Raw genomic sequence first — 25,771 nt, forward strand, 5'->3', positions numbered from 1 at the left:
AGTGAGTCCTCGTGGAATTGGACCAAATCTGCCTGTACCTCGCTAACTGCCAGATCATGTGATCCCTCCGCACATGCTCTTTGGAGCAGAGTTGAACAGTGCTGAAAAATAGCAGAAACTGGAATGTACGTCAGCCTGAGCTAGCGTACATTACCGTCGGTGTAAAAGCATTTCCATGCTTTGTTAAATTGCGGTACAAAGCAGTCCCCATAGACATCTATGGGGACTGAAATGTATTATGAAAAAAAGTGCAAAGCAGCAGATATCTATGATATCTGCTGCGATGCACTGTTAATAAATGAGGCAAATACTTCAATTGGCGTCTATTCCCCGAAAACAGCAGTTTTCGGGGGAATTGACATTAAAATGAGGTTTAATAAATAGGCCCCTATGCTCCTTAGACCCCTATCAACTCAAATAAGGAAGTAGCTTGCTTTTTATGATGTTAGTGAGGTCAAACTCAAGTGAGTTTTGCATGTAAAACCAATTAGACATGAGTATTGATGTGAAAATGGCGATTTTCAGCTGAACACAGGCGAGTTTGCTAAACACGGGCGAATTTAAATCACCACAAATCGCAAGAGATGAACAGTGATTTTGAAGATCAGACTAAAAATTGCTACTTAATACATATGGCGACTTGGGGGCTCAAAGCGGCGGTTATCTCTTGTGATTTGCGTCAATGTTAAAACACTGAAAAATTTGCAGCTCGAAACATTTACGGAAGGTGCAATAGACTGCAAGCCCCAAAGTACGCAGAGATCCAAGTGAGCTGGGAAGCTCTTGGGTCTGGATCAGAGGAGCTACAAAGGTCTGTAGGCAGCAGAGTGAAAGTGAATCCAGGTAATCTGGGAAGCTCTTGGGTTAGGAACACAGGTGGTGCAATAGTCTGCATGTGGAGAAGTGCATGGAGGGCCAGGTAAGCTAGGAAGCTCGTTTCTCAGGATGAGAGGAGGTGCAGTAGTTTGCAAGTGGAGATCCGGGGGGAGAGCGGAGCATTTACTCTGATGAGGACGGAATGGGGGCATTTACTGTGCAGAGGGAGGGGGGGCTGCCATATTAATTGGTAATGGGCCCCACAGTTTCTGATGACAGCCCTGACAGCAGTAGGTGTGTTTTCAAATGATCATAACACACTTTTCCTATATATTTTATGCCTCTGCAAATAGTAGGTGCAGATTCAAGTAATTTTACTATACTCTATTCTAATTTTGACCGTAAATGTTCAGTCTTATAAAAGCCTTTTTCAGATATTGTAATAGACTAAAACTATTTTGATGTCAATATGATATAACTTGGATGGAACTATATCTGTATCTAATACATATCTAATAAAATGGATTTTGTAATCAAACTTATTACTTGGTTACAATGCTAAAACATTTTACTAAACTCTAATTTTAGTTTTCAAATTTAGAATAAAAATAAATGCTGTAGTTTGGGGGCTATACAGTTCTAAATTACATTATTACATAAGGCACAATAAAACTCTTATGGAACAAAAAAGGAAAATAAAAAATGAAACCTCCCCTGTCCTTACACATGTAGGAAAGAATAAATGAATCCATTAGGATTTGAAGCCACCTTACTTGTTAGCAATAGCTGCTCTGTTTCAGTCCCACTTGGACCGTCCAGTCCGCTTTTGTTTGCTATATCATGAAATATTTCTTCAACATGGGGAACAAATATGATGGAGAAGTGTATACAGTAAATAGTGCTTTCTAGGGTCTCATCTCGCTCTTTCTGTAGCAGTTCAATTCAGATGCTCCTGATATTCTTCATCCTAATTTAAAATGTTTCCTTTTGATATGGGTGTATGCTTCCCCTATGTGGACAAGTCTGGCCTTGCATGTGCACTGCAGTAAAATGACAGGAAAAAAAGTCATATTGAGAACACCATTTTTTTTCTAACTTCTGAGGAATATAAATCAGAGAATCTGCTCATTTGGATGTTAGATTAGACCTACCTATTTATAATGTATTCTACCATAGCTTATGTTAACTGACAAAAAGTATTTAATTTGTCGAAGCAGCACCCATCTTCATTTCATCTCAGTTGGATGGATGCATGCAATAAAAACAAATATAAAAAGAAAATGTGTCAACGGTTAAGCAATAATCATAATAATATGTATTTAATAATTCATCATTTATGTCTTATCTCTGACTTTTTTATGTCCAATTAACTACTGTCTACCTTGCATATCTGTCTTTGTTGACTGTCAAAACTTGTTTAAGGTACTAAAAACAAGGTGCTCTAACATTAAGCACTGAGCTTTATAGTTTAGGAATTGATATCAAAATTATTCAGACAATATAGAATAAAAGATACAGTAACGATTATCAATATTAAATGTCATGTAGATATTAAGATATTGTGATGTGAACTGAATACTTTAGATCCGAGATTGCTCTAAAGTACACAAATGGCATTTTATCTGTGGTATTTATGTATAGCAAGATTCATTTGTTGAAAGTCCAGTTGTTTTGATATTCCAATAAGGCTGAATTAGAGCTGCTATTCTAATGCAGGCCACATACTTTATTCTATCTACAGAAATATCAGGACTTTTGCCCGCTATAACAACATGTTTGGTACAATCATGTGGCCAGAAGTTTAGCACAGCTGGCCACTATTGGCTTGTGTTTGCAGTAATTTTCTGACCATACTTACAGATTTAAGTAACACCAAAAGCAACCCTGTTACTTGACATGAGTGCCAATTGACCTGATTGAGGCCCATTTATAGCCTAACCCCTTGTACCATGTGTGGTGGTTAAGATGCCTATAATTGAAGTAATTCAGACAAGTTTGTGCTTGTTGGAAACCAAATTGGCCACAATTCACCCAGAACAGTGATACAGGCCTAATCTAGATCAGAAGTCAAAGTGGGCTGGTATACGGTGGTATGTCAGATCGCCACTTCCTCCACTGCCTTCATTGTAAAAATTCCATTCACTTTTATTTTTCATACTGCCTCTTCTAAATTTCCACTTCTAGCACTGCTGAAGACCAACATTTAATCAGGACGTAGCAAATGCTGATTAAGACTGGTGGAAAACAGCCAACTACACAAAGTGGATCCCACTGAATTTGGCAGCACTTAAAGGGACAGTCCATTTTAGCTATTCACGTGTGTGTGTGGACAGATTTATTTGTTGTTTAAAGGGCAGCTTTACAATGCTCTCAAAATTATACATATTCCTGGAGGCCAGCTATAGTTATGGATATGACATGCTCTCTTCCACTCTCATCACTTCCTACCCATTCTCGGTTACAGGAATTTTTTCAGGCTGAATCCACTTTATGGACTTCACTCCCTCGCACCACAAGACATTCCTCTAGTCTTCAAACCTTCAAGCATTCTCTGAAAACTCACCTCTTCAGACAAGCTTATAATATTACCCTCTTAATTTCCTTAGGTTACCCTATTACCACCCTCTACACAACTAACACAAGACAACAACCCTCTGACCAACATAGTTGTGTGACTGAGCATACAGCCAACTAAATACTTTGTATCTTTTGCATTCTAGCTGGACAAATATTCAATATGACGTAGCAGTTACCCTTGTGTATGAAACTATTGTCCCATAGATTGTAAGCATGGGCCTCTTACCTCTCTGTATGTAATACCCAGTATTGTTTTATTAGTTTGTTCCCAATTGTAAAGTGCTACGGAATCTGCTGGCACTATATAAATAAATGATGATGATGCTCACCCAAATCAGCTACAAGACTCTGAGAGACATATTTAATTAACCTTGCGGACCCGATTTACACGCGGCTGCGTGTGTAAAGTGACAATATGGTACCGCAACATCACAGATTTCCCTTCGCAATATGCCCCTAAAAGACTTCCACCATTATGTTATAATAGCCATTGCTGTTCAGTGTGAATAAAAGACCTCTCAGCCCACTGCCACACTGATTAAGCCCTCTGATTCTATTTGCCAGTAAGGTTCTATATGGTCAGTTTTGCCTTTCTCTCAGCGACCTCTAAAAGAGGAAAAGTAATAGTGTAACTGCCACGCAGATCTAAAAAAAATGATTTAATGGCAGATACACAATCCTCTCCACCTCAGCCACTTTACCCGAGACACACTGGGAATTAGCTGCTCAGGGGCCATCCTGTGGCTGATGAAACTGGCACACTTTGCAGCTTGCATATCCTTATGGTGTTTTTATTACAGGAACGCAGAGGAGGAAGGGCTTATAAACCTAGTTGCACGCAAAGTGCAATTGGTAAAAGCATTAGTAAAATGAGAGTATATTTGTGGCCAACTGAGGAAAGGTTTCACCTGGCATCAGCTGCAAGATAACGCTAGGTATGTGTCACGTACCACAGTGCATATTGTGCAACTGGATGCAGAGTGGAAACAATACATAGGTACGCACAGTGTAAATATTCTCAATCCTGACCAATATGCAAATGTTTTTACAGCCCAATTAACCTCATTAGAGATGAAACACGACTACTTTTAACCCTTACAGCAAACACTTCAGAAGCTTTTAAAGCAAACGCAGTACACTCAGATATAAGTGATGTTATTATACACATTCCGTGAGCACTACTAGGTTTTGCTTCTGCAGCTATGTTGCACCACCAATTCCTTTAAACCTGTTATTACACTGCTCTTGCTGATTTTATTGTTTTGTTTTTATGTGCAATTATTTTTGTATCCTTTTTGATTAGGATAGTTGTGTAGCTTCTTATTAAAGTACATACAAATGTTTTAAGTGTTATGTATTTTTTCTATATATTGCACTTTATTAATGTCATGTGACATTCCCGTGTACAAAATATAAATATTAATATATACATATTAATACCTTATTAAATACATGTATAACCTACTGTCACTTCAACTTAAAAACCTTATTCTTTCATTTTTATACACTAAACATACTATTACTAGAAAGAAACCAGACAAAAAATATTTATTATATTGTACAAAGAACAAAAAAAGGTACTTTTTCATTGGCATCTGCAATATTTCTCACAGATACCTGAACCACATCCATTTCCTGTTGGACGCAGTTCAGATATACCTGAGGTAGGGTAATTTTGCCATCAACAGACAGAATCCCCAGAGCTGTGGAAACTATCCTTATATGTAAATAGTTATCATTAAATAATCACATACTACTTACCAGTGGTCAAAGTGGGTTTGTATATGGTGGTATGCCACACCGCCACATCTCATACTGCTTTGATTGTAGAATTACCAAATTACATTAATTTACATTTTCCATACTGCTACTTCTAAATTTCCACTGCTATATACACATAATTATCCACCTTGTTGAAATTGGATTATTTTACATGTTTGCACCTGAGGTATTTCATTGGGGCAGGCTAAAAGGGAAATAATAATGACTGTGACACTATGCAGTGCAGAAAAATGTAAAAACCGCCAACAATTTGGATAGGAATAGCCTGCCAGCACACCATTCAATATGGGAAGTGGATCTAGGAGCTTTATTGGAAGAGGAATGAACGGAAAATTTCATCAAATACATCTGCATAGGGTTTATAATTAACCATTAGGCTAGGTACATTTTGTTTAGGGGCGGAAACAACCTGTCTGAATTATGGTGCGAAGAAAGCTACATTTTGGTATTTGCTAGAGGACTGCCCTGTGGTTCAAATATTTTACTTGTATATGTAGCCACTGGTATTTCTGTTTTCTAAAGTAAGTCTTCTGGTTGACATTGTCCACATTGTTAAAGTATATAGGCAATATGTAATTAATCTTACTGCCTAGGCTAAAGATTGACTTGTGAGAAGGTGGAAGGCTCCACTAGGCCATCAGTTCCAAGAATGAATTAATTTAGTGTGTTTACGCTACCAGAAGTACTTGTCCTAAATTCACAGATGTATAGCCTAGATCAGGGTTGTCCAAGTACGCCTGTAAGTGTGGCCCAGAAGGAGTTTTGGTTGTGGCAAGGGGGCAGCACTGTTAATGGAAAAAAAATCCTGCAAAAAAAAAGAAAAGAAAATACTTACCTTGCGGTCACGTCAGCTGGTACTCAGGCTCCCTCCCTTGTCTCCTCCTCCGTGCGGTGCTCGCAGTGAATGTTGGACGTGATGTCATCACGCCCAACATCCATTGCGGAGCGCAGCACAGAGGAGTCACCTGCTCGAGAAGAACAATCAGCAGCACAGAATTGGAGAAAAGAAGAGAAGAGAATCGGAAAACAAGCCGATTAAAAGGTAAGTTAAGGGGGATTTTTTTTATTATTTCAAGGGACGCTGACCAGTGAATAAAAGTCACCTGGTCCTGGAGCATCATGGACCTTATCTCCCTGCTACATACTTCTACTTGTAATACTAATGGGGCATTATATATTATTCTCTTTGGCCCATTATAAGTCGTTATCCCTTAACTAACATAGTGGTGTTATTAGCAAAACAGGTCACAATTTGGGGTCACAGTGATGTATATGTCAGGTACCGCAGGCCTGGTCAGGGCACCCTGATATACAATGCCTGGCTTAAATGCACTTTATTGATATTGCATCGAAACAATACAAAAAGTGATTATAGTATAATAACTAGAGAGGATTTTTTGAACAGGGCGATTGAAAAGTAAGTATAGGGGGATTTGAAAAAAAGTGATATAATATATATATATATATATATCACTTTTTTTCTCAAATATATGTGTTAACTATGTTTTTTATGGTTTTTTGGATGATCAGCTATCGTTATTGTTAGTATATCTTATGTGCGGCCCAAACCAACTCGTCGTCTTCCAATGTGGCCCAGGGAAGCTAAAAGGTTGGACACCCCTAGATGGAGTAAATACCGGTATATATTTTTTTCAATTGGTGGAAATGACCTTCAGATCTTCAATGACCAAGGTGTTTTTTTTCATGCGCTTTTGTTTTAAGTTTAATATGCTCAGCATTTTTGTTATGTATATATTTTATTGCAGATGAGAAAGGGACCAATTACATTTGAAATTTTCATTATGGAGACATCATATACATTCTTGCATGTATATATTTTCAATAGAGAAGTGGAGGTTGATCAATCAATTTATAGGTTCACAGCAGGTGCTTAAATGAGCGGGGTTATCCTGAAAGGCACAAACACAGAGAAAAATCCCCCAGCACACTGCTATAACCAGCAACGGAACTGCCATTTCTTTTTGTACATAAAAATGCAGACATTTCAGTTGCACACATTTGAAAATGTATGGAAAGCCACCCGCCACATATATGTATGCCCAAAAATAGGGACTCTCATTGTTTAGAGCTAGGACCACACTATTAGCATAATCACCGTGGAGTGGCAGGTGGCTTTCCATACATTTGCATATTTCTGCATTTTTATATACAAATAAAAATAGCAACTCAATAGCAGTAGCTGGTTGTAGCAGTGTGCTGGGGGATTTCTGTCTGTATTTGTTCCTTGCTGGATAACCTCACCCTGTCAAGCACCTGCTATGAACCTATAAATTTATCGAGCAACTTCCACTTCTGTATTGTTTGTTTAATAGGCATGCTATGGTGTCAGAAGCTTATAGGGAATGCTGACACCATATTGCCATTTGGAGGAATTTTGGGTACCTCTTGGTAAGTTAGCTCTCAGTTTAAAAACACACATGTATGACCCAAAAATAGGGACTCTTATTGTTTAGAGTTAGGACCACACTATTAGAATAAGCACTGTGGAGTGGCGGGTGGCTGTCCATACATTTGCAAATGTGTTCAACGGAGATGTCTGCATTTTTATGTACAAATAGAAATAGCAGCTCCTTTGCTGGTTATAGCAGTGTGCTGGGGGATTTTTCTCTGTAGTTGTTCCATGTCTAGATTTTCCAGTTTTTGTATTTTATATAAAATTTAACAAAATAACATTGATAGAAAAGTAAATTACTTATTGGAACAGACAGGATCATTTGTACACAAAAAAACATGTTCCAAGAAACAAGTAAAATACAAATAGTCTGAAAAAAACTCAATCACATTTTAATATACAAGAATTAAAAGTACAGTAGTTTTACAATGTAGGAAAATTGAATACATACTTATATAAACAAACTATGTACACAGGAAAAACACAAAGAGAAATAGTCTTTTTACAAATATAAATTATTAATTACACTCCTTCCCATTCATGTCTGTAGAGAGATCAGGGTGGTTCTGCTGTGAGACCTAATAATTAGACAGCTAGGTTTGTGCATGTGACATTGGTTATGAAGATAAGAGGTACGGAATTCTAAACATCACACACTAAAAAATAAAAAAATTGATTCTTTGAGCATGGAGCCAGTTTACAACCCATACTACTAATATTGTCAGAAATTGCTTGTTGACGCATTCAACATTTAATAAAATTAGCTTTGCCAGCTCAAATCTTGATTTCAGGAGTGACTGACACCTTGTACTTTTTGTTCTCGCTTTTAATAGTGTTGTCCAAGCCTCCATGCAGTGTTAAAAAATGTTGAAATTAATATTAAACAAAGAGAAGTAAATGCTTGTCAAAAAGTGTGTTGTTCATTCACTTATATTACTTTTTGGACTATCATCATTAAAGGGTATATAGCAAGCTTTAAGAATGCACATTGATTTTATCATGTGTGTGTATGAGCCCTAATGAATAGAACATTTATTTCAGAGTAGTGTAACACAGACATTGTACATGCCTATGTTGTAAGTGCAGTGTTTAATAGCTCCATATTATATAGAATACACTCAGTAATACATGAATTTTCTGAGTTCATGTCACAAGCACTCTACAAATACTGTTCACATAAAATCTCTTCATTACTATAATAATATATTGAGCAGTTAAACTCCACATTGCTCATCAGACACTACCCTAAGGATGTGTAAAACACTTAAAGAAAAGTTGGTGTTACAATGTGTATTTTTTTCTGAAAATATAAATATGTATCTATAACAGACAATTTATTTATAACACAGACTAATTTCTGTAGGGAATGAAACACCTTTAGTTTTATTGTATCTTATACAAGTGTACTTGTAATATGCCGAGTAAAGTAACATATGACCCCCATTGTGCAATACAAAGATGACTTTTCTCACCGACTATTGTACTTTAATCACACATTGTAAGACACAGGAAACGTAAATGGATGCCTGCATATATCATTTGTAATATGCAGAAATATAATAAATACGAATGCTTATAAATCTCTTGAATATCCCAAGAAAAAGAATCATTTTAGCATATGCACCAAGCTTGTAATATAATAAAAGTTATTTCAGGAACAAAAACAACATTATTCAATATGAGAAATACATTTCTTTTGACTCAATTGAAAACATAGTGTTTTTTTAACAGATACCGGCAGGTAAACACTGGTATATCTTATTAGAACAATCATAAATAACCTCATTTTGTATAAAGGAAGGACAAGGTATTGAAGGACATTGGCATGATGACATCTGGATGCCAACAGCTGCAAGGTTGGTCAAATCACATCTAGGCAGCCTCTTCCCTTTTTGACACTGAAACAAACATGTGCAATGATAGTAGCAAAATACAGGGCTCCTCTCATGATACACGCTATTCATGGTGTGAAATAGGAAGAAATATTGTATAATATTTTACATATTACCTCACTGGACTTTGTTTTTAAAAAAACAAAAAAACAATCTGACACAAAAACCTCTGCCATTGAAGACACTTGTTAGAGTCAGAATGTGGGAAACATTACCATTATCCCTGTAAAGGACAATTACTCATGGCTTGGTTATTTTGCAACATTGTGACAGATTAAATTACTAAGGCACTCAAAGTTAATGTGTCAATGTTTGTATCAATACCAAACTAATTAGGAATACCTCATTAATACCATATGTGATGAATCACATTTCCATTTGTATTCATGTGCAAATTCAAAAATCTTTAAACAGAAATAAAAGTTTTATTTCTGAAATGTTTGGCTCAATAATACTACTAGGTGCTAAGCATTCATGCAGGTTCCAGGAGATGATTTAGATTCCTCATTGGACCAGGGTTGATCATGCCAATATGCCTGCAAATGTTCAATGTGTAAAGCACTCTTAATATTGTGTTTATTTTGAATCCATAGATAAAGCCACTTTTTGATTTCATAAAGACCCAACTTGTGAAATTCATTCAGGCAGACAAGCTCATTGGGTCACTCTTGGTGAAGATCTGTATGGTTCCAATGCCAAGGTCGACCATACATGATATAAGAATACATTTTGTGTATCAAATTGGGTTGTTGACTTATTTTTACCCAATACAAGGATAAGGATCGGACAACACGAAGTCGAGAAAAAATGTATAATTTACTCTTAAAAAACTTTGAAAAATAGATTTATAGGATGACCTCTTTAAGAAATGGTCAATCTGGGTGTCCGACAACAAATGCAAAGGAAGCCGGAACTTGTAGGACTTACCAACTGCCTAACACTGCAATCTGAAGTACTTGCGTATTCAATAAGTACGTGTGTATATTATTATATAGAACATTATTGTTTTATATATATATACATATAGATATATTTGGGACAAAAGCAACATTTCAACAGGACAGAATGTTGGAAACAAAGTGAACTGTACTCTTAAGAGTCTATAGAAAAATATAAGTACATGGGGTGGTCACACATTATTAGGCCCCATTCTTGGGTATTTTGGGACAGACACACCCAGAAAAACAAAACAAAAAATCTTACTAAGGACTTGTACCCTTATTCTTAAGTTGGTTTAATTTTCATTTCTAGAAAATTCCAGAAAATAAGATCATAAGTTATCCTGCACATAGACAATCTTCCATCTGCATTTATATCATTTAGATAACTTTCACTGTAGTTCTGAAGTGCTAAAAGTTGATACTTGCAAAATATATTGTGAAATGTATCAGTAGCTTTCTTAATATGACAGATGTTTAAATATTTTATCCAATTGGTATTTTAGAGAACACTGAACTGGTTTGTGGCGGGTGACCCTAGATAGGCCTCAGATAGATCACAACTCTTTCAGATGTTGGCTGCATAAACAAGAGTTGGGTTGTGTATGAGAACTAAAGACCACTCTTTCATTGTGTAACCTGCTTTGCAGAGAGGTGGCTAAACAGAAAACAAAGAAGGGGGTACATTTTCATTGCACTTTCAAGCGCTTCATATTTCTTGCAATCAGCCCCCTCATTACACAATAGAATCCAGAAAGGGTCTGCATATTTACATCTTCACAATGTATGGAGTTTGACACTGGGTTTCAGGAGAGCCAGAAAGCTGAAATAACATTCTGAAATGATGGAAGATTGAAAGACATTGTTTGCTGCCATGTTCACATTGCACGCTCTGTAGTCTGTTTTCTCCTGTATTGAAGACAATGCTTCAAAAACAAAATCGGTTTATAAATATTTTGAAACCACAGCCATGGAAACTCTTCTTCTGCATGGGTCGCACCAAGAGTACATTGTGCATCCACATCTCTGGCAGCAACATTAACCACTTTATATCAGAGTCCTATAAATGCACGTGACTCCATAGTCGTCATGGCCCTGAAATATGATAGTAAACACGTGTACAACACCCATCCTTGAAGACTGATTTTATGTTGCTTTGTTAAACCCCACCTGCACATGAGAAGTGGGAGGTTACTGAAATGCTATAAAAACCTTTAACAAGCGTATGGGAAAATAAACGTCTTTGTTGAATTCATACACTTGGCACAGGTGTTGGAACTCTACTGAAAAATGAGCCATATGCCTCAGTGGGTTATCTAGAACCCATAACTCTCACATCCATAGCAGCAAGGTCCACTTGCAGCAAAGGACTCCAAAATCAAGTGTTCTCCCCTATGTTTTCCGTGTGTTCCAATTATAGTCTGTACTCTTCTGTTCTAATGATCTGTCCAACGGAGATTTGGAATCATGAGGGGATTTTTGTGTTGGGGGAGAACGAGGATCTGAAAGAGAGGATGACTGCTGGGAAGAACCTTTATACTCCACAGGCTTTTCTGGATGGAATGAACGGTAATGGTCCGAGGGTCCTTGACCATGGTATCCCATGGGTGGCCTGTGGTCAGACCCCATTCGTCTGAAGTCCTGTTGATGGTAACCCTGAGGACGAAATTCCTCTGACCTTCTCCGCTTGTCATGATGATGTCTTCAAAAAAAGATAAAACCAAATAAAATAAATTTCTTCCAGGTGTGGGGAGGTACTTACTACTGGTCACTTTTTTATTTTTTTATAATGAGATATTATTTGTTTTTTTTTTCCCCAAAACAAAAACACATAACATAGATATTAACAAAACAGCCCAAAAAATAATATGAAGAATAGATACAGACAATTATCCAATTAATAAGACGGATAAACAAGTTGCACAGTACAGGTCTTCTAAACATGCTCTGTACCTGGAGCAATACCATTTTGACCAAATTTTTGACCTTTTATTCCCCCATAAAGAAAACCAAGAGAAAGAAACCTATGACAGTTTAAAACTAATGACGTCTAATAAATTAAATAAAACATTGCTATTTACCCCCCATATAAAACAGACTGCCATGCTGAGTGTTCAATACCTGTCATAATATTCCCTGTAAACACGATGATCCCGTTCATTGTTGTAATGCTCATAAGGCCTCTTGCGGGACACAGTGTTTGCCCTGTAATTTGCAGAATTCCTCCGGGGGTCACCATGGGGACGTCTGTCAGAATAGTGATGATCTTTGTACCGATGTTGGTCATACTGGTGGTGACGATCTCCTCCCCATTGCTGGTTGTTGTTGCCTCCGTAGTTAAATTTTCGATCCCTCCACTCACCTCGATCTTAAAGACAGAAAAGTGTTATTGGAAGTACCCGAAGACCAGGCCACAGTAATTCACTATCTCCACTTTAATGCTTCCTTACTGCACAGAATCTACAAGAGATCACAACCTAGTAAATACTGGGAAATATACTGAATAGCTGCTGTAAGGCTGAAATAATTGATTTGTTCAGTGACCTGTTGCTCTGTAGACATTACTCACCTGTATTATTGAATGGTCTCTTGTTGGGACTGTCGTACTCTCTTTGGTGCCCATGCATATGCTGAGGATGTGGTGGCATGCTATGAGGCTTTTGATGCATATGGATTCCATATGGTGGTGAGCTGACAGAGTCACGGCTGGACCCAGATGGCTCTTGACGAAAAGGTTTCTTGTTGGGTAGTGCATCTTTTTTCTTCTGCTCCTAAGGAATACAATCATGATAATGAGATATGGTATGGACTTCACTGTTCTACCATTCTTATAGCAATTGTAACATTTTAGGTGTTGTTCCATTGCACACTATGGATGGTATTTCAATGAAGTCAAGTTGAGCTCCAATGCATTTTAATATATTAAATATAAACAATGAATGGTCATAATATCAAATTTACTCATATTTTACCCCAAAGCAGAGAAAAACTTAATTTCAATTTAAAAAAATAAATAAAATAAAAATTCAAGTGCAGGAGGATGAAATCAAAAGCTGAATTTCAAGTACAGTCTAACAACTTAAACAAGTTCATTTTTCACTTTCAGTACGAAAATTCAGGGGTTGATTGACATAAATCTGTTTCATTGCATTTGCAAAACTGAAATTTAATCAGTAAGGAGAATCGTACATAAAAAATAGCACAATGGAAACAGCTGACATGTTTTAAGGATATTTCAGTTTAAACCACTTGTGAAACTGGTTTATAAATATTTGCTGATAAGAGAAGCATAAGTGAAATATGCACAGCATTTAAGAATTTGAAAGTAGATGTAAACGTTTCTAGATGTACAGAAACAGCAGCTTTTTAACACTGCACATGGAGGATCTGGAAAGAGCAGTAAGGCTATTAACAAGACTGTCAAACTGGGACTGAAATGGGGGAAATCCTGGGGATTTAGGTTTGAGATTGGCATATGTAGTCTGTAAGCCAAATTAATTTCAAACTTTGTTTTGAAGTCACATTAAACTAGTAAGTTTATGCATTAAAGTCAAGTGTGCCACAGGGGTCCTAACATGGAAATTATACCTTTGAAGAAGTTCAGTTGCCAAACAGGTTATGTCTAAAATATTCTTAATGTCTTAAATGTAAAAACAAAAAAGCCAGACTTATAGTTGTATGCAAAGTTTTAGCAGCCCTGATCAAATTGTGTTTCACTGAATCTCTAACTGAAAAGAAGTTAACACAATGATATATTTCTGCACATTCCAATGCGCAGTTACAGTTGATTCTTTAATACTTTTTTTATTTCGGCCAGTATGCCTAATTCCCACAGCAGAGAAAAGGATTCAAGGGAGAAGGATAACAGCACAAGTAAAGGTTGCAGATTTCAAGTACAGGGAAGTTATAATTGAAATGTGTTACTTTTTCACTTTCCATAAGAATATTCAGGAGAGTTAGTATAAATATGTTTCATTACATTCATAGAAGTGAAATTTAATTAGTAAAAACAATCCTGCATCAACAATAACTAATTGGAAACAGCTGGCATATTTTACGAATATTTCAGATTAAACCACAAGCGCACTAGTGAAACTGCTTTGAGATACTAATTTATTCATTGTACTGTTGTCAAAAGTGTATGTGAAATCTGCACTGTATTTGAATATGGATGTAAGACTTTCTAGCTGTAAAAAAAAAAAAAAAAAAGCAGCTTTTAACACTGCACATAATTTTTTTTAGAAAGACCAGTACAGCTGGCAACTAGGCTTTGGTCCTGAACTGGGGAATTCCTTGGGATTTAAGTTTTAGTTCAGTGTAGAAACATTTTAAACCATAGTTCAAAATTAGAAAATAATATTGATTTGTATGGAACCATCGCACAGGAAGCCCAATGTCTCTACAGGTCCTGTCGGCAGGAACCATTTCATTTTTGTGGCAGCCTGAAGTCACATTAAACTGTTAATTAATGCAACAAAGCAAGTCCACCACAGGAGTCCTAACAGGGTATTGAACTCAAGACCTTTTGCACTGCATGTCACACACCTAACCAATTGAGTCACTGGAAAAGTAAGAATTTCAGTCACCAAACAGATTATGGGCCAAATAAATTAAGGTAATGACCTCATAGTGTAAACAAAGCCAGAGCTAAAATTGTATACAAATATTTTGGCACCCATGGTCAAATTGCATTTCATGAAATATCTAAGTGAAAAAAAGTCAACACAACCCCTGCAGAGTACAAGCTAAAAACAGCACATCCCTGCACATTCTGATGGCAATTACTATTGCTGAACTTAACAGACTGAAGAATCCACTTAAAATAAAGCAGTCAGTTAAATTCTTTTACATATAACGGTCTACCAGTATTGCTTAGGTTCAATTAATAGTGACAACTCCATACTAACATGACACAAGAAAAAAGGATATTACCTCCTCTTCCTGGGTCCTCTTTTTATGCGCCATTTTGTACAACTTGTGTAGCTTTCTGGCATCAAATTCGGTAAACTTAGATACAAATATCCAGAGATTTCTAAAAACAAAATTACATTTATTACGAATCCATATATAATGAACAATTTAAATGAAAACAAGCATGCTCCAAATCATAAAAAATGGATCACTTGTAACTATGGCTGACCCACACACAATGCTTCCTCGACCTATCTTACACTCTTCCCAGGTGCTATCACACTTTGGACCCACCCCCCCCCCCTCCCATCATCCCTCAGACACAGTGTGTCCCCAAAGCATCCAGCCTCTGCTAGATTCAATCATTTTCCAAATACTGTGAGTAAAGAGCAGAAACTCCACTTGACTATAAATTTAGAAATGTCATTCACCTTCTCCATAACTTGATATGCTCCTGGTCAGAGTAAGTTTTAAGGCACTCGGAGATGCGGTCTCCGATTTTCAGCAAGCAGGTCCTGGTGTGTTCTAGCTGCTCTTGAACAGTCAAACCTTTGTCGGGTTTATCCAGCTGTTTGAGGGCTTTTTTTACAGGCCTCATTCTCTCCTTGCACTAACGGATTAAAACATAACTTAATATAAGGACAAAAAGCCAAAATTTTAATTCAAATGAGACACACAAAATTCCTGTGTTATTTTTACTCTTACTAAGGTGCTTGAGGCAATATCTTAGTGTTTCCTGCCTTTTGGTCAATTTTGTTCTGTCACTAACATGTCATACACTAATCCTAAATTGCACTCCACTAGTCTTTCTTGATCCGGCTTTGAAAGTGATTGAGATATTTTGAGTGATTCTGAAGCTTTATGATTTAGTAGATTGTGCTGTTTAACCAATATTGATTTTCTATAACAAGTGAAATGCAACTATCCTAAAATCTTTCACTTGTTAACTGTGTCACAAACCACTTTTCACAAAGATATACTGCACAAATTTTGATTACATATATTTTAGCCTGTTACCCCCCACATTCTCTTTTACATCATATATTGATCACATATGTATCTGAAATGCTTTCAGAGCAATGGACCTATATAGAAAACATATTTATGCATACCCTTCTCATCACTGGTATTAAGTAGCACACAGTGATCAAGTTCCTTCCTCTGTCACATACCAGGTGGCAGGCAAAGCCTCACCGAAGCAAATATCAATGATATTTCAAAAACTTAAAACAACGGGCATAGTTTGGACCTGCAAATCCCTTTGGTAAAGCAGTTGAAAAGCTGACCCTGCCTGGCAGTGTGAGGGGTCAAGGTAGATGTGGAGTTCTACTCTTAAAGTGTCTACATATATCAAAGACTCCTTACAATGCTGAAGGTTTCCTGGTCCAGGTCATCATCCTCTTCCTCTCCAATAGGAACTGGATCACTTCCTGCAGTAATGTGTACTGGTCCTTGGTTCTTTCTGCTCCTAGCACCACCCTTGGCTTCGCCTCGCTTTGGCTTTATTGCAAAGAGAAATACTGGTGAGTGGGCAGGTATCAAGGGAACATAGGCACAAATAAAGGCAATAAAATCATTTGAACAGATAAACAGCATATCAACAAAAACTTGCAAAATTAATCTCTGTCCCATTTTTATGAATTCGGTAGAAAACATGTAATTTATCCTCCCTCCTGTACTTGGGAAAGCACACCCCAAGGACTGAATTTGCTGTCTGGTATAGAAACTTTTTTCATGTATTAACAAATGGCCTGTTTAGGCCAACAAAAGTTTATAAACTGGATTTTTGTACTTATGTTAAATCTTTTCCTCTCAATCTTGTACATACCATGGGGGACAAGGACGATGGGGACGTCCCAAAGCTGCCTACAGGTGGTTACACTCAGGAGTTGCAGTGCACACAGCACTTTCGTCCAAAACTAGCAAAAACCTTGAACTTATAAAACTTAGTGAACCAGAACAATGCCTGAAACAGCTGCTCAGCTGAGGATCTATGCCATGCCATTCAGAAGGCACATGTTTCTGCCTCCCAAAGTAAGCCTGTCTCATCACCAAAGTAATCCATCTACCAACGGTTTGCTTCCATGCACACAACCTCTCTTTTGGGCATCATACAAGATCCTAGAGTTTCTCTAAACTCAAGAGTCCTGTAAACATAAATCCTAATATCCAAAGTGGTAAAGAGATACACCTTCCTCTGAAGATTAATCTTGCCACAATGCCAAAAACACATTTTTCAGATGTAAATGCAACCTAGAAAAGATTAGAGTGAAAGGATGGCTTTGTCTTGAAGATAGCTCTAACTCCTGAAAAAATGAGACATGGAGATCCATAATGATGTTTGATGTATGCCACTGCCGTGGCATTGTCTGACTGAGTCTTTAGTGGCTTTTCCTGCAATAGAAGAGCTCTTAGTTTTAGAACATTTAATTGGAAGCCTGGCTCCCGCTGGAGACCAAAATCCCTGAAACTGACACTAAATATTTTGAGTGCTGAGCCCCGAAGGCTAGCATTCATGGCCATGATTGTCCAATACAAAATGGCTGTCTACTCTGACCCACCTAAGGACTGAATGTCACATTTTTGAAGAGTTTCCAACTGTTCTACAGGATTTTCATGCCAAATGGAAAGATGTCTGTTGCACTGAACAGCTGACCCAGAAGACAAGTCTCTGGGTAAGAACTAGAGTGATTTCTGACCGAGAGACATCACACGTATTATAATGAGATTATAATGCGTGTGATGTCTCTCACACATGAGCTTGAAAAGATGACTAAGGAATGATTGTTACTCCTCTGGATCGCAGAAGAGTAGCTATGACCTCCATGACCTTCGTGAACACCAGAATTATTGCAATAAGCCCAAAATTTGGAAATGGTGAGACCAAACTCTGAATCTGAGAAGACATTCATGGCTTTAGCAGACCGAACCATGCAAATAGGCATCCTGGACATTCATGGATAACATCTTCTACTTGTCCACTCAAATCTGGATGTTCAGAATCTTGAAGTTCTACCCTGAAAGTATCCATCTGGCATCTGGTGTCTAAGAAGAGGTTTGAATAGAACCCTATTTAATGTTGCTCTGCCAACAGTGGGATGACCACCCATTGTATGTAATGCCAGAATTGCCTACTATATAGCCCTGTGTCTTACTAGGTCTCCAGGAAGTCCCCTTACTGTTCAGCACTGCTGACTCCTCGCTGTCTTGAATGAACACTACTGCCAAGTGAATTCATCTTCCAAGTAAGAGGAATCCTTACTGTCTGAGTCACACGCCCCCTCGCTCTTTCTGAGAGGAGAACTTTGTGTATGAACCCTCACAGGACTGGACTATAGCAGAAATCTGACAAGTCGTAGCACGTGAGGTGGAGTGTAAAATCCTCTCTAGAGAGAAGGAAACCTTAAAGAGGTTCTGGGTTGACCTCGTTAGGCTTTGGGTCCCAATCTGGTGAAACTGTCACAGAGCAAAGAATCCCTGGCCAAGAGATCTTAGATGAATCAACTGACGTGCTGAGGTTTTTGCAGAGCATGCAGGAGGGACGTTTTCTTTGCCTATCCCATGTCACTTGTGGCGAGCTCTGCGATTTCAGCAGTAGACTCGCCCAAAGATGTAGTCCAGGCTAGTAATGCCAGATCCATGGCCCTCCTGTAGGCATTCAGGGCACTTGGCTCTTAGCCGTGCACATTGCGTGAGCATTTGATAATCCATGAGGCAATTTTGACTTATATTTTGAACACCTAAAATATAATCAACACCACTCCTCCAGATTCAACTTTGGAATTGCTCCCTTTATCAGAGAAACATTTAAAAATGAGACAAACATGACAGCTGCAGTACATAAACAGAAAGGAAAATGATTCTTGCAAAGAGAAGCACAAACCCAGTAAAATAGTGGAGGTAGATCCCACACATAAAACCTCCCTTATTCTAATACTCACTCAGGTGAAATATAGAGTAGGAGCAGAAGCTGTATTGACAATTTTGGTTGGCTTTTCTCAGTGAGGAAAAGCTGCCAAGTGGAAAACTAATAATTAATTTTGAGTTAACATTTTGTACATTTCTAAAAATGGAACATATGCATCGCCTCCATATTTTATCAGACAACCTCCCTCACACAATACTTCCCTTAAGAGAGATACAGAGGAGGAGCAGGAGCTGCAGGTGCCTGTGTGTAACAGTTCTGGTGGGCTTCTTCCTGCGAGGAAAGCTTGCCAAGGAGGAGGGGCTAGGCTGTCCAGGCCGAATATTAAAAATAGCCACTGTCCAGAGCATGGATCCTTGGCCAGACTGTGTCTAGTGAGGGGCTGCTTTATACAGTAGCCCCCACCTGACCTGTCTCCATAACACTAGAAGCACTGCACTTCAGCAAAGGCCCCAGGGGGCTGCCTGCGAGTGTGAACACCCATCTCCCAGGCAGAAGAAGGGAGTTCACATCCAGCGCTCAGTGCAGTGGTAGCAACACTGAATCTCACGGTCACTACATGCGGAAAGGAGAGGAGTTTCAGACTTCGAGAAGAATATTGACAAACTCCTAGCTGGACACTCTATACCTCATTGACAGTGTCCCCAATAGGATACAAGATAGATACTAATTTAACTTAAACCTCTACCTTTCAGTAATAGCATTTTGGTAGGGTCCTCTCTGTGACCTTAAGCATTCACTGTATTAAGTAGGGTCCAAATATTAACATAGCTAGGACCACTGCAGATCACATTTAGCACTGCGCGACACTATGCTATACATGCATAGTAAGTACTGACACTACATAAATTTGTGACATGTAATAGCTTAGAGAAACTAAAAGATCACATAATAAAAAAACTACTAATTGCATATTTCATGGAACATTAATAATGCTACTTTATATTTTTCATTTAAGCTATGTTACGTGTAAGGTTGGATGGGCTGGCTGCCACAATGGTTTGAGGCTGGTGGGGTTTGAGGCTGGTGGTCCCTTCATGCTCCAGTTTAACCAAGAATTCAGAATTTATACATTACATACCTTTTCCTTTGTCTTTCTCTTCTCTTTGGCTCCGTCCTTTTTTTGGTTCTGTTTATCCTTGTTTTCCTTGTTATCTTTTTTCTTTTGCTTTTTCTTGTTTGGACTCTTCAGTGTGCCATCCTCCTGTAAAAAGACCTTACTTTCAATACTCAATATTTCACTGACTATATGGGTGTAATAAACAACATGTGTCTAGTTTAATTGCAGCAGAAAGTCAGATGGCATTTTTCAAAAACTATTCAAATGAATATTTCAAACAATGGAGGACATGGGCTATTCAAACCTTGCTTGTTCAGAAATGTGGAACAGAATTATGTGGAATCTAGGAACTAAACAGAATTTTGGTATAACTATATGTAGGAAAAATGTAACAATAACAAAGGCCTTCTAGTCAAAATGGGAGACTGTTCCAAGTATCTAGTAAATATTAAAATTTGTACTTAAAACTGCATTGTTTCCTTGGACTAGAAAATGTGTTTTTACAGTTTGTAGTGACACTTGCCCATTTTACTTCACCACTACAAAACATGTATATAATCTGTTTTCTAAATCTGTTGAGCGTACATGACTAAACATGTGAAAAAACTTATAAGTGTGGCTTTCCACAATCAGAAAACCTAGTGGGGCTTTCCTATTTTCCCCTCAGATGAGATGAACTCAATTTGTCAGATTCTGAAATTTGACGAATTTCATAGATTCCAATGAATTAAACCAAATTTAACGAATACATAATGACCACTGGAATGTAAAGACGCCCGTCAGTCAGCATCAACAAATGTTACATGTCTATAGCTTTATAAAAGCCTACTTCCTCAGACATTCATTCATCCTGGATTTTACGAGGAGAAAAAGAATGGGATGATCTCTGTGACTATTAGTAGCCGTACTGTACACTTGTGTGCTTTGATACAAAGCTACGTAAATAGTACTGTACCATTGCTTAACTGATTTTATGTGTTACTTTTTTGACTTACAAAAAAGCCATCTTTAAACATCATGAGTGCTGTAGATGAGTAGTAATCTTGCGTAGCAATTTAGGGGTATCTATGGCGGAGGGAGGAGTCCCACTCACCCTTAGCACTGAAGAGGTTGTTTAAAAAAAATAAAAGCAATCAATAAAAAAAAAAAAAAAAGTAGAAAAGAATGAGGAAACCTATGAAAAGGAAACACATTACCGACTTCCTTAAAAAGAAAAAATCAACACATTGCCGTAACTAATTAAAATAATCAAAAACAAACAAACTTCTAAATATTAACTTTCAGATTCTCAAATACATAGTGTAAGATGACTTAAAGGAAGTGGAGGGAAGAATCAGCACTGGGACCTTGTGAATCTGATTTAATTCAGGTGAATCACTGACTCGTTGGTGAAAAAGTTCAAACATATTCTGGAAAATTGTGGCATAATTTTGACAATTCATACAGCTGTACTCCGGAGTCTTGAGTCAGACCTATCTTTATCTTCAACAACAGATGACAGTGTGCTCACCTTCTTTTCTCCATCTTCTGAAGGGTTGTCCGAGTGCCTAGGAGAGATGTCATTTCCATGCTCATCCTTTACTTTCCCTGACCCATCTTTCTTTGCACGTGGCTTTCGTCTCTTTGTTTTTGCCTACAAATAGGATTTACTTATTAACTGATATTTATCTTGCGCCCACGTATTAAACAGCACTTTACAGACAGTATTCAATCCTTCACATCTATTTTCAATGTACCAACCACCAAAAATAATTAAAAGTATGCAAAATGTCTGCAGAATACCATATAAATGGATGACAATTCCTACAAACAGATTCAGTTTACAGGCTCACCAAACCAGACATACAAAATGAGTCAATGAGAAAGCACAGTGCTACCGTATCCACCATCTTTCATAAATCCACATCACATATATTGCAGCAAATACTCCCCCTTACCTCTTCTCCCTGACCGCCCTCTTTTTTCTCCATTTCTTTCTTCACCAGTTTCAGCAGGTAGTCTGCTCTGGTCTGCAAGTGTTTTGCTTGAGGTTTTTTCTCAGTTTCCACAGGCAAGATCTAGATACAGGAAAATTGCATGTAGTTTTTTTAATGTGTTTTAAACTGTTAATCACTATAAAAAGAAAAAAAAGAACAAAAGGTGAGCAGAGATACAGAATCAAAACCAGCAGATGAAGAAAACAAGACAAGGCTCAAGAATATTATATGCAGTGTTATAAGTATGCACATAACTGACCATCAACGGTAAGTAGTGAGGAAATAACACCACACACCCCACACTTTTGCAAATGTATTCTTTTGTTTGTATGTGATATCCACAAAAGGTAGGTAGGTATATATTATTTTAATCCACATGGCTATCATAGGATCATATCATTGCTAACTTTCCGATTATGCCATAACTCTTCAACAAGCTGACCAAATGGACAGAGTCCTGTGTCCCTAGGAAGTGGCATTGACAGCAGAGTAGATAATAAATGTACAACCTATTTCCAAAAGCAAGTTATCTGGGGGCATGACCAAATTAAGTGCAGGGAATCAACACATGCTTCTTGACACCTGTGACAAACATGTGAGGGAATTAAGCTTGCATTAAATAAATGGAGAACAGTCATTTATGCTTGGTGAATTATATATTAATTTATTATATATTTATTATTGGACATTACCTTATCAGCCAATTTCATCTCTGGGTCACTTTTAATGAGCTCCCAATTTCCATAGCCATGTTCAACAATCCCCAGGAGCAACTGCGAGTCCTCTTCTACATCCCAATCTACATCAAAATGAGCAGCTTTGACCCTGCTGGCCAATCGGAACCTGTCACGAAAAAGTGAAGTTATGAGAACAGTGCTAGAAACAGAGCCAGCAATGTGAACAGACACATGGACAGCCGCACACTCACTTTTTCTTTTCCTCTGCATCTTTAGGAATTACTTTGCTGAGAATTTCAAAGTCTTCCTCGTGTTGAATAATGGCTTTTACATTCACTTGGACACCAGAAATTTTAATAGTTGGACCTCTCCTCTTTCCAGGACCTTTCCCTAGTACATATAACAGAACAGTGGTTAATTATTAGCTATTGTATTCAATTGGTTGATAGTCTCCAAAACCAAACCTTACAGAATTTGCACCTTTAAAAGATAAAATTAAACTCAATGAAATCAACTCTTTCTGCCTTACACATTCCAGCCAATGACCCAATGATCTTTTCTATCCTTTTCCCTCACTACAGCTCCAGTTAAAAGTCAGTGCAGCAACAGTTTGTTGGCCCCAATAATGCTTTTGCTTATTGTAGTTACAATTAAGGTTTAATGTCCCAACTGTCTGTATGCAGATTGGATGATAAAGTCACACACCATAGAGGTGTAACAGCAAATCATAGCTTAACCTGCAGCTAGCCTGTACTGACTTCCACACAGCAGCTACAGATTTAAACAACACCAGGGGGTAAATGTATCATACTGCGCTTTTTACAAGTCGCCAGAAATCGGCGAGATGACAGCTTAAATTTAAAGCGGCGCTGCCCTGTAAAGGGAAACTTCCCTTCACAAGGCAGCGCCGCTTTAAATTTAAGCTGTCATCTCGCCGATTTCCGGCGACTTGTAAAAAGCGCAGTATGATACATTTACCCCCAGGACTGAAAAGACTCTTTTACTGGACTGTAGTGGCTGATGTGGGCAAGTATTTAAATTTCACCATGTATTGCCCATTTTTCTTTAGTGTTAGGTGGAGAAATTCTCTCAAAATTTTATATAATCAGAGTAAGGATAAAGACAATGAAATACTATCACACTGGAAACATACCTTCAGTGGGGTTCTCTTTCAACTGCTCTTCAAACTCTTGCATGGCTGATGCACAGCTGGAGTGCAGAAGGTCTCCAAGTCTCTTGAGATCTGCCACAGATTTCTCCACAAGCTCTGCATCGCGTGCAATGCACTCCAGTCTAAGACAGAGAGCCGACAGAAATCGGTTGTACACGGTGGTAAGATACATTCAGAATGATAGATGCATATGGTGTTACATATACATACCTTTCAAGGGGAGTAGGAAACTTCTTATATGCCTTTATAAACCTAAACAAAACAAGGTTGTGTTCAATTAAAGAGATTGTTTTTTTGTAGTCATTTATCACCAATCAATAAACAATATACACTGAAGTTTTTGAACGGACAGATCAAGGTAATAAAACATACAAGGTTCAATCTCAGATACCTTCTAATCTCTGGATCTGTGAAGCCCTCCACAGTGTCCTTGCGAACGCTGCGGGGACGTCCTCTGCGCTTGGGTTTTCTATCATCATCCGAGTCATCGGAATCGCTCTCTGACCCAGAGGATCGCTGAGCTTTCTGCTTGGATTCCAGATCAGACTCACTGTCATTTGCCTGTGCCTGACAAGTATAAGGTGGGTAAAATCATTCTGACATGACCACCTTGTCTTTCATGCAATTAAATGTCAATTATTTTTAAACTGAACCCCCCAATGCAAAATTCTGTATGTTTATAAAGAATAATAATAATAATAATGATGATATTAATAACCACATTCTGAAACATTATCCTGGAATATAAGCAGAATATCTAGAACATTTATCTTCTAAACTGAATGCAAAATTACAACTGTATTAGTTTTACAGCTGTACCAAACATATTACTCCTGAGTGAATTTCTCTACTTCCGCAGTTATTTTACATTACAGTGTTCTAATAAACTAGCTGGTCAATGGCTACATGTTTTATATAGAGGGAAATGATAGGGGTTCAATTTAATTTAGTTTGTGATTTTATTGCTTTCAATGCTTTAATAAGGACATCTAAAGCAATCCATTCTAAAGATGATGTCACTGTTTATAGTAGTGTATCATTTTTAAATACCTTTGAAGACCTCTGGTCAAGGCTCACATTTGTATAGTAACCCCTGCTCCCCAAACAACAGAACCAAGACCACACCTACTCAGGAGATACCCCATGCCTCAGCAAAGGTGCACAGTCCAGCATCAGTCATAAGAGAATTTGTAATACTAACACACTGCTGATGCCAGTTAAGTCAAGGCTGGCATGGACATACAATAGGCTACACACAACACAGCCATAAGCAGTACCTGTATTCAAATTTGACCACTGCAATGCAACTCTGAGCTAACTATCTTCCAAATGGTGGAGGTCTTGGATATGAATACCCACCATACATTGGTTAGGTAGGAGGGGAGGTAAAATACTACAGACACTTGAGACTGAGTGGAACTCAGAAATATCCAGGTTCCTACCTTTCTGTTCAAGCTCCGAATCCTGGGAAGCATGTAGATCTCCTCCAGCTCTTTCTGCCGAGCTTCATCTTCTAACTTTTTCCTCTGTCCCTCAGGAATAATGTCATCCCATTCTTTTTGGGCACGGTCTTCCAGGTCAGGCTCCACATTTTCCATGGTTGAAAAATTAGCCACCTGAAACAGAAACCACA

The 25,771-nt window shown here is 37.9% G+C and overlaps 1 protein-coding gene and 1 non-coding gene across 3 annotated transcripts in view; both read right to left on the reverse strand.

The window, feature by feature from the left end:
• Positions 1 to 9,623: 9,623 nt before the first annotated feature.
• CHD2 (chromodomain helicase DNA binding protein 2) overlaps positions 9,624 to 25,771 on the reverse strand; it is a 59,863-nt gene continuing 43,715 nt past the window's right edge. For both annotated transcript variants that reach the window (XM_075207712.1, XM_075207713.1), the window contains exons 25-39: positions 25,581 to 25,754; positions 24,530 to 24,705; positions 24,349 to 24,390; positions 24,121 to 24,260; positions 23,219 to 23,357; positions 22,983 to 23,133; positions 22,252 to 22,371; positions 21,825 to 21,947; positions 20,336 to 20,458; positions 16,695 to 16,829; positions 15,761 to 15,939; positions 15,351 to 15,450; positions 12,988 to 13,189; positions 12,540 to 12,786; positions 9,624 to 12,120 (exon numbers count right to left, since the gene is read on the reverse strand). In XM_075207712.1, the coding sequence (XP_075063813.1) occupies positions 11,811 to 12,120; positions 12,540 to 12,786; positions 12,988 to 13,189; positions 15,351 to 15,450; positions 15,761 to 15,939; positions 16,695 to 16,829; positions 20,336 to 20,458; positions 21,825 to 21,947; positions 22,252 to 22,371; positions 22,983 to 23,133; positions 23,219 to 23,357; positions 24,121 to 24,260; positions 24,349 to 24,390; positions 24,530 to 24,705; positions 25,581 to 25,754 (2,361 nt within the window). In that variant the 3' untranslated portion in view covers positions 9,624 to 11,810. The remainder of the gene's footprint in view (positions 12,121 to 12,539; positions 12,787 to 12,987; positions 13,190 to 15,350; positions 15,451 to 15,760; positions 15,940 to 16,694; positions 16,830 to 20,335; positions 20,459 to 21,824; positions 21,948 to 22,251; positions 22,372 to 22,982; positions 23,134 to 23,218; positions 23,358 to 24,120; positions 24,261 to 24,348; positions 24,391 to 24,529; positions 24,706 to 25,580; positions 25,755 to 25,771) is intronic.
• LOC142156283 (small Cajal body-specific RNA 14) lies at positions 14,782 to 14,909 on the reverse strand. Its single transcript, XR_012692348.1, has one exon.

This window comes from Mixophyes fleayi, chromosome 4 (assembly GCF_038048845.1).
Source record: "Mixophyes fleayi isolate aMixFle1 chromosome 4, aMixFle1.hap1, whole genome shotgun sequence".
NCBI lineage: Eukaryota > Metazoa > Chordata > Amphibia > Anura > Limnodynastidae > Mixophyes > Mixophyes fleayi.